At 38.6% G+C, this 8,980-nt stretch overlaps 2 protein-coding genes across 2 annotated transcripts; both read left to right on the top strand.

The window, feature by feature from the left end:
• The first annotated feature begins 598 nt into the window (after positions 1-598).
• Positions 599-1,730, top strand: LOC143852946 (AT-hook motif nuclear-localized protein 17-like). The gene is made up of 2 exons (XM_077362617.1): positions 599-1,094; positions 1,239-1,730. Exons 1-2 carry the CDS (start codon positions 797-799, stop codon positions 1,532-1,534), a joined length of 594 nt encoding a protein of 197 aa, XP_077218732.1. The 5' UTR covers positions 599-796; the 3' UTR covers positions 1,535-1,730.
• Positions 1,731-8,198: 6,468 nt separating this feature from the next.
• Positions 8,199-8,690, top strand: LOC143852443 (uncharacterized). Its single transcript, XM_077361826.1, has one exon. The coding sequence runs from the start codon at positions 8,199-8,201 to the stop codon at positions 8,688-8,690; it is 492 nt and encodes a 163-aa protein (XP_077217941.1).
• Positions 8,691-8,980: the final 290 nt, after the last annotated feature.

Below are 8,980 nucleotides of genomic sequence, written 5' to 3'. Positions count from 1 at the left end.
ATATCACTTCCCTATTATAAAACTTTAATAAATCATGATTTTCACAAAGATTTAGGGGCTGTTTGGATACTCGGATTTTAAAATCCGGGATTTCTTCAAAATTGTAGCTAAGAGACGAGAAGAAGCGGATCAACTGTCGTTTTTGACTCGTTTTTATCTTTTCGTCATTCATTCCGTTAGCAACAGAGTAGCAGATCCTCCCATATTTCTATGTTTTAGAAATCTCAGGATGCAGGAGAGATTTTTAAAACCCGAATTTCTCACTTAAAATTCAAGAAGCGCTGTCAGGACAGAATACAGCAGCTTGATCGAACTGAAAACCTGAATTCTAAAATCAGTATCCAAACGGCCCCTTATCCCTGAAAGATCATTTTCAAATGTTCATTAAGGTTAGAAATTTAACAAAGAATTCCTTTTTTCAATTCCAAAGTCAACTTAAATGTGCGCTTAAAGAAGAAGCTATTTTTAACGAGACGGAAGTCATTCTAGAAACACTCCCAACAAAAACATTTCGTTCTCAATCCTCGATAAAAGTCTTTTACTCTTATCCAAATGTAGACAAAACCCGCTAAGAAATCCAATCTCACTTCCCCCGTCACAAAAAAAAAAGTGGAAACCGAGCCCAGACACCGGACCCACCTTCTATCAGACATCCATCACCACCATGCGAACCATGCGATGGCACCGTTTAGGCTCGGACACCCTAAAAAGGGAAATATTTTATTTATAAAACCCTATCTGCTTTGTTTTCTACCAATTCTTTTCTTCTCCCCAAACCAAGAAAGAAACAAAGAAAATGGCGGAGTACAAAGGAGTCCCATTAATGGGCCTATCACAACCCCAAGTAACAACATCAGAAGAAGAAGAAGGGAGCCGGAGTAGCGAAAACCGGCCGGTCGAACCGGGGAAAAAACTCCGAGGCAGACCGCCCGGTTCAAAGAACAAACCAAAACCACCTATTATTATTACGAAAGACAGTGAATCAGCCATGAGGCCTTTCGTCCTCGAGCTATCCGCAGGGTGCGATGTTATCGAGAGCGTCTCACAGTTCGCTCAAAGACGCCACGTGGGCCTTTGTGTTCTTAGCGGGAGTGGTACAGTTGCTAACGTCACTCTCCGTCACCCATCTTCGCTCTCTTCCACACTCGCCCTTCATGGCCGTTTTGATATCCTCTCTCTTTCTGGAACATTCCTCCCTTCTAATATCAAGTCATTGCCTTTTACTATTTCACTCGCAGGGGCTCAAGGGCAGGTGATTGGAGGGATTGTGGTGGGGACACTACTTGCTGCGGGGCCCATTCTTGTTATTGCTGCTACTTTTATGAACCCTTCTGTGCATAGGCTTCCGGAGGAAGATTCTGCTGCCGGCGAGGATATGAAACCGCCGGCCCCGGACTCCGGTGATGGGTGTAACAACAACAACAATAGTATGTCTATGTCGGTTTATAGTGTTGCAAGTCCTACCCATTTGAATACCCAGATCCAACCTGAACATCTTCATTGGCCCCACACCTCTCGCCCGCCTCACTTTTGAAAAACCTAACCATATCAAACCAAACCCAACCAAACCAATATCATAGCCTCCTCCTCCTATTTTTCTCCCTTCATCATGGATTTTGCATTTCTGACTCTTTACTGTTTTTTTAATAGTTTATTAGTGTTCTTGTCTTATTCTAAACATCATCATCGCTCTCTCTGGTGTATTACATGGTTTTCTGTGGTTTGAACTTTGAAGCTCCTTTCATGAGTTTTTTCTTAGGAAATGATATCAGCACAATTACATTGTGATATTTTCACTGACCCATCTTGTCTTTTATTATTCAAAGAGCTGTCAAGGTTATTAGAAAGACCAATTAAAAATTAAAAAGACAAGGCTAGGTTTGTGCAATTATTGAAACTTGGTTGTGCTGATATCATTTTTCCCTTCTTCCTTTCTTCATTGAGGGAGAGGCGGCGTAGGCTAGTGGGTACACTTGATCTGATGTGAATGTCAGTATTCAGAAATTCTGTGTCAGATGTGAGACCGTCGAGTCTTTCTATCCGGACCACTTGGTTTTCTCGGGAAGGGGCGATTCTCCTTCTCCAAAGCAAGAGAAGACACAGACAATAAGACTGTCTCAGAAGAGTAGAGAGAGCAAAACCAAACGAGGCAGAGCTTTCTTTTCTCCGTGGTGTAAAAGAGAGAAACTTAACCTTCAAACTAAAAAACAGTCAGTCTGGTGTACTACATGAATTGAGTAGAGATTTTATCAAGATGGGTTTGGGCTTTGCATCAATTTTCTCTATTATCATGGTAGATTATAGTGGCTTCTCTGTTACATATATATGGTTGCATTTTCAGCGACTTTTCTTTTGTCTTTTTCCAGCGTTTCCTCCTCACCTAGTTTTTTTTATCTTATTGAAAATGATTGCATTTTCAGCTACTTTTTGTTTGTCTTTTTCTTCATTTTCATGAAAAGAAGGTGGAAATAGTGAGAAAAGGGGTGGGAATATCATTTTGATATATCTGGAAATATTAATTGTGTGGAAAGATACGGATTGCCATCTTGGTGAAAAGAGTGTCGGGTTGGGGGGTGGGGTTGGTTTGGTTTGGTCGCTCCTCAACCTTATCCATTACCTTGAAGAAGATAATATTCGTGGAGAAGGGTTCAGTCAAATAGAGAGATAGATTAGGTTTCAGAGCAGCCCCGACTTGACTCTGATTAGATTTATTAGCTTGCACTTATGTCCAAAGAAAAGCGACTGTCTACCCACTTTTCAGTCACAGAGAGAGTGGCTTTTTTTGTTTTGAATTTTGAGAACCGATTGTGAGTGCCAAAAAATCGGTTTGGGACTAACAATCCGTTCACGAAATCCAAAACAAACAAGGACTTAGATGATGAAAATTTGTTTCTTTTCTTTTTTTTTCATGATTTGACTCTTTCATGGGTAGATATTTCCGCCACTCTCTTTTGATTTTTGATACATCCTTCCAGATCTTATGCCTCCTTATATTGGAAAACGCCAAGGGGATACGTCATTTTTATCTAAATACGTAAATTACGTAAATGGCGATGAAAAAAAAAGCTCATGTAATATTTGACCATTGGTTGTCAAATGAATCTGCAGAATGGCTCGCACGCGTGGTCGGTAACTGCAACCGCTACTAAGGCCTAATCTACTTTCCTTGTCATTGTTCAGCACATCTAATTCCTGTTTCATGCCCGGTAAAATTAAAAGGAAAAGAGAAAAGAATGCGTGTAATAGTTTCGAGCAATTAAGGATTTTCGGTACTTTTTAAAACAAGCATCAAACACGGGTGATTCTTAAAAGAGGGTGGGGAAAAGTCTCCAATACCCTTCTGACATGATCAGAGTAGTTGCCCTTCTTAATGGATGAGAACAATCGTCGTACGTTGCCCTTCTTAATTGATGAGAACATCAATCATTGTCTTTAAAAATTTTAAAAGATGAGAACGCCAATGCAGGGGGAGGGAAAATATCATCAAAAAATGTTAAAGTTGCCTACTTTTCACGTCAAAACACGTCATAAGGGGAGCACATGCGTATCTTTTGGATAATAACAGCTCACGTCTCTTTTTTGCTTAAAATGCTGCCAGATTCTTGAGTACGCCGCTAGAATATCAAATACGCCGTTGGATTAAAAGAATACCCATCGTTTAAAGATATTAAGTACGCCGCCGGAATATCAAGTACGCTACCGGATTTTTTGGGTTCAAATATGTGTTCCAAACGCATCGAGTACGCTGCCGGATTCTAGAGAACGACGTCGGAATATCAAGGGGTACTCCGGTGGAAATAGGGTGTAAGCAGAAATAGAGTGTACACCGGCATAAATAATGGGTATGCCGGCGGAATCTTATACAGAGAGGGGTACTATTAAAAGACGCCATCGTTCTAAATTGATGTCCACGTGTAGTGGATCCGACCGTCTATGTATATTGGCGACAACTAAGATTTAAACGAACCCAAGGGACTCTATGTTCAAGGAAATATTTCAAATCCAAACCAAGCCAGCTGTGTATAGAGGCGCCAGCGTTCCAAAAAGTTTTTCAGCACGTGTTAAGGATCCATCCGTCTCTAGTTATTTCCGACGGTCATGATAAAAACGAACCCAAGGTTCTGTCGGTTCAAATATACATTCAGACGAACCAAAAGAAGCCTTGGGAAGCGCGCCAATTTAATGGGCAATAATGAAAAAGGAAGCTCCTTCAGATTTCTATTGATGTTAGAAGGGTATTGAGGTCTTTTCCCCACCCCTTTTTGAAGAATCACCCGTGTTTGATGCTTGTTTTAAAAAGTACCTAAAATCTGTAATTGCTTGAAACTATTACACGCATTCCGTACTTTTCTCAAAGGAAAACGATAAAAAGTAAAAGAATAAGGCTGCTCTTCCTTTACCCCTGATATGACGTAGCCATTCTAGGCTTCTTCTTCTTCTTCACCTTTCTGTAGTTTAAACTTTAACAAAAACGAGCTTTTATTTCTTACTTTTACTTTATGGGTTTTTGTTTTCGTGCTGGCACTCGTTGCGGTCTTAGAGGCTATGTCTGGCATTCAATACCATGGTACTTGGAGGCCATAATAGGGAACAATGAATTTATGTAATGTCAAGCGGATTGCGTATTAGGCCGATTATCCGAAAGATAGATATCTTTTTGTGGTGTATTGCCCTTTCCCTTCCCTATTTTGAGAAAGAAAATATAAGAAAGAAAGAATGACCACAAAGAAGTAAGTGTTTGGTTTGCTTCGAGGGAAACCACTATCTCCGAAAAGTCAGATGGTGCTAATAGAAAGAAATTCCATTCTTAAAAACTTCTTGCTCTACAACGTTCCCACTTTATAGAAGATAATTGAAATAAGCCTAAAAACTTGCAAAATATAGAAATAACTACTTAACACCAACATTGTGGGGATAGAGGACTTATCCACATTCTAACCACTTTGACTGACCATTAACTTTATTGACACTTGGATAAGTGATGTGGCACATCAAATATAGTGAAAGGGTTGAGCACGTAACAGGTAACAATGAATTTGTTTGGGAAGTGATAAATGTGCCCATTTTCATCACTTGGGACAAAAAAAGTTGCATTGTACATGGCAATCAGGTACGTTCATTCCTTCAAATTTGAAGTACATCAGCCCCTTTGCAGTCATAGATACAGTGTTGTTGGGTATCCCAAGTGATGAAAAGGGGCGCATTTCTCATTTTCCATTTTTTTCATGAAATATTAGATTACCGAGTGTTGAAATTGGTGTAGGGAGAAGTCACGCCCCGACCCCACTGGGAAAATATTGTTCGGTTCTGAGTTTTTCAACCCTCCTCAGTTTTGTTTCCTAGCAACACTACTATTGTAAATATCTAAAATACCCTTTACAAAATTTCGTTCCACTTTATTTAAAAGGGGCATTTCTGTCATTAGAATTTGGCTTTGATTAGGGCTTCTTAAGAAAGCCTATAAATATATCGCTTTGTGGTTAAAACAAACCCTAAACGTTTTGTTCAGCCCTAGAGAAAGAAATCCGAGAAAGAGAAGGAGAAGAGCAAGGAGATCGCGATTTCGGAGTCGAAACCGCGAATCAAGGTAAGATTTATGAACCACGAATAAGTTGGATATTTAGAAACCATAAAACAAGGGTTTGATAAGTAAAAGAAGGGAATTGTGTTTAATATGGGTTAGGAATAAGAATCTTTAGGTTGATCTTGAGTTTCTTGGATCCGATATTGTTCTACAATTCCAACAAACTCAAAATCAATTGTTAAGAAATTAGAATTCAGAAATTAGAGTTTTCGATATTCGACTTATAATCTTTAGCGATTTTTCTTAAATCGTATGTTTAAATTCGGAGTGTGAAATTGAGTTTGGTGGATTCATCTCGTCGATATGAATCCGATGAATAGTATCGGACCTCCAAACCCAGCGAAATTTTTGAAGTATTTTTCTTAATTTTGGGAGGTTTTAATCACCACTTTGGCCACTATCCTAGGCCTATTTATTGATATGTATGCCATTGTTTGGGATAGGTACTGTGCCCTAGAAATTTTTGAAGGGATATTGAAACTTAATCAAAATTATGAACATCTTTGAGGTACGTAATAACGTACTACTTTGGGTATTTCATAAACCCTATGGACTTTGAATTGATATTGACTTTGGAACCCTGTATTGATACCTTTGAACCTCTGGAATAGCCTTAGGTCTAGCATGCCTATTTCTCCTTCAACTAGTTAGTGTGATACCGTTACTACTCTGAACCTTTGAAAGAACTGCTCTGAATTCTAAACCTATCAGATAACTGTTCTGAACTCTGAACCTTAGAAATAACTGTTCTGAACTCTGAACCTTTGAAATAACTGTTCTGAACCCTGAACATTTGAAATAATTGTTCTGAACTTTGAACCTTTGAAATAACTGTTCTGAATTCTGAATCTTTGAAACTATCGGTTTAAATTTTGAGTCCTTGGAACTATTTGAATATGAATCTCTGAACCTATTTCTTGACACTTCTGTGGAGGCTTGGGTATTTCTGAAACCCTGCCATATGGATTATAATTGGCAATTCTGAAACCCACCGTGGGGGTAGTACACTAGAACTTCTGGCCCGTCAGTGGATAAAATGCTGGCCCTGTCGACTTGTATCTGAACTTTGAGGAACTATTTCCAACACCGTGGATTGTCGGTGTATAAGCAATAATATGTCTTCTGGACCACGCCGATGACTCTGAAGTGTATTTGAATTCTAAACACCTTTGACTTTGACCAGAACTTAGATATTGAATTGCTTTATTGCACCTTCATTTCAGAACCATATTTGACATGCACTTTTACCTTCTTTATGCTTATTGATTCAGTTGAGACCTTAGTATTCAGCTTTGATTCTGTTATCTGAACCATATTGAGCCTTGGCATGCTTAGACTATACTTAGAGTAGTGCTTTATTATGTACTGAGCTTTTCAGCTGACTGTGGTTTTATAACATTTTTCAGGTCTTGACCCTCATGAGGTTAACGAAGAAAAGGACGCTTAGCTTTGGAACTGGACTTTGGATTGGAGATTAGTTTAGTTATTTTAGATTCATTAGGAAGTGAGTACTTTGAATAAGATGTAGACTTTATTATATTATTTTGTTTTGACTCAGAGGAGAGCTGAGATTTGATTTGACTGTACTGGGTCCGCATTATTGAAACTTTAATATTTTAGTTATAAAATGCTAGGTTTATTTCTATTATTACTTGTAGCCTTGTACATTTGTGAGACTCGTCTTGTAGGTGTACGGCGCCGTCATGTCCTACGCCCAACGTGGGGGTTTGGGGTATGACAGAAAAGTGGTATCATAAGCCTAAGCTTTAGGTCCTAGGTAAGAATAATTTGAACAAATGACTTTGATTGTGAGAATTGGAGATTTAGATAAGGAGCATGTAGAAAGCGCTTGATGGGTTTGTGTGTTTTGGGGACGCCTGACAACACATAAATCAGTCGCGCCATCAGGGCCCAATTATAAATTCAAATGCACCTGGGGACGCTTGGGAGGCATGCGAGTTTGCAATTGGGTAAGAATTACAAGAAATATAAGTGATAGATATTAGCTCCAATTGGGATTGTTTTGTATTACTATATGAATACAGTATATATATATATATATATATATATATATATAGAGAGAGAGAGAGAGAGAGAGAGAGAGAGAAAACGGTTCCTACACATATGTGTAGATAAGTTATCTACACACTAACTTAAAATACAGTGGGGGCCACATTATTTGGGTGATCCAAACCATTCATTTTTAAGGCCCTCACATAGATAGGGTGTCCATAAAAAATCAGATCCATAGGATCATCCTAACCATTCGAACTGTGGAAGCAAAAATTGGACTAATTTGTGAAGGTTTAAAGACATCCATTTTACCTCCACAAATTGTAGGGTTGGGATGATCCTATGGATTTGATTTTTTGTAGACACCCTATCTATGTGAGGGCCTTTAAAATGGATGGCTTGGATCACCCAAACAATGTGGGCCCCCACTGTATTTTAAGCTAGTGTGTAGAGAACTCTCTACACATATGTGTAGGAACCGTTTTCTCATACATACATATATATATATATACATATATATATATATATATATATATATATATATATATGTAACTATGCTTTAGACAGTTTTCTGATAAAGCGTTTTATTGGATTTAGGAATATGGCTAATAGAGCTAGTAAGATGTGCCCTATTAGAATTAGAAATAGAGAAATGTTAGCAGATCTTATCTTGCTGGAGTTGTCTGACTTCGATGTGATTTTGGGAATGGACTGGTTGTCAATCCATTATGCCTTAATAGATTATAATAAGAAGGTAGTGAATTTTGAGATCCCTGGAGAAGAGAAATTTTGTTTTGAAGGGAGTGGAGCTCACTCGACTCCTATGGTTTTGTCTGCAATGCAAGCTTGTCGACTTCTTAGACAAGGTTGCGAAGCTTTCTTGGCATCAGTAGTTGAGGTTAATGACAACGATATGAAGATTGAGAATATCCCTGTAGTTAGGGAGTTTACAGATGTGTTTCTTGAAGACCTTCTAGGTCTACCTCCAAGCAGGGAAATTGAATTTACTATTGATTTAGCTCTTAGAACGTCGCCTATTTCTAAGGCCCCATATCGTATGGCACACTTGAAAATGAAAGAATTGAAAAGTTAGGTGGAGGAACTGATAGAAAAAGGTTTTGTGCGACCCAGTATTTCACCCTGGGTAACACTAGTTTTGTTTATTAAGAAGAAAGATGGAAGTATGAGATTATGCATAGATTACAGAGAATTAAACAAGGTCACCATAAAGAACAAATATCCGCTTCCGTGGATAGATGACTTGTTTGATCAATTGCAAGGGGCATGTGTGCTTTCAAAGATCGACCTTCGATCGGGTTATCATCAGCTTAGAATTAAATCAAAAGATGTTCCAAAGATGGCCTTCCGAACTCGGTATGGCCA

The sequence above is a fragment of the Tasmannia lanceolata genome, unplaced genomic scaffold, assembly GCF_043159265.1.
Source record: "Tasmannia lanceolata isolate RefF3 unplaced genomic scaffold, GAP_Taslan_0.1 ptg000019l, whole genome shotgun sequence".
NCBI classification, from domain to species: domain Eukaryota; kingdom Viridiplantae; phylum Streptophyta; class Magnoliopsida; order Canellales; family Winteraceae; genus Tasmannia; species Tasmannia lanceolata.
This window is presented reverse-complemented; position numbering and strand designations above follow the sequence as displayed.

Excerpts from the sequence above, each read along its gene's own strand:
- LOC143852946 (XM_077362617.1), top strand. The coding sequence starts at position 797 with ATGGCGGAGTACAAAGGAGTCCCATTAATGGGCCTATCACAACCCCAA. Across the intron at positions 1,095-1,238 it reads TTGTGTTCTTAGCGGGAGTG|GGGCTCAAGGGCAGGTGATT; the intron begins GTACAGTTGCTA and ends TTTCACTCGCAG.
- LOC143852443 (XM_077361826.1), top strand. The coding sequence starts at position 8,199 with ATGGCTAATAGAGCTAGTAAGATGTGCCCTATTAGAATTAGAAATAGA.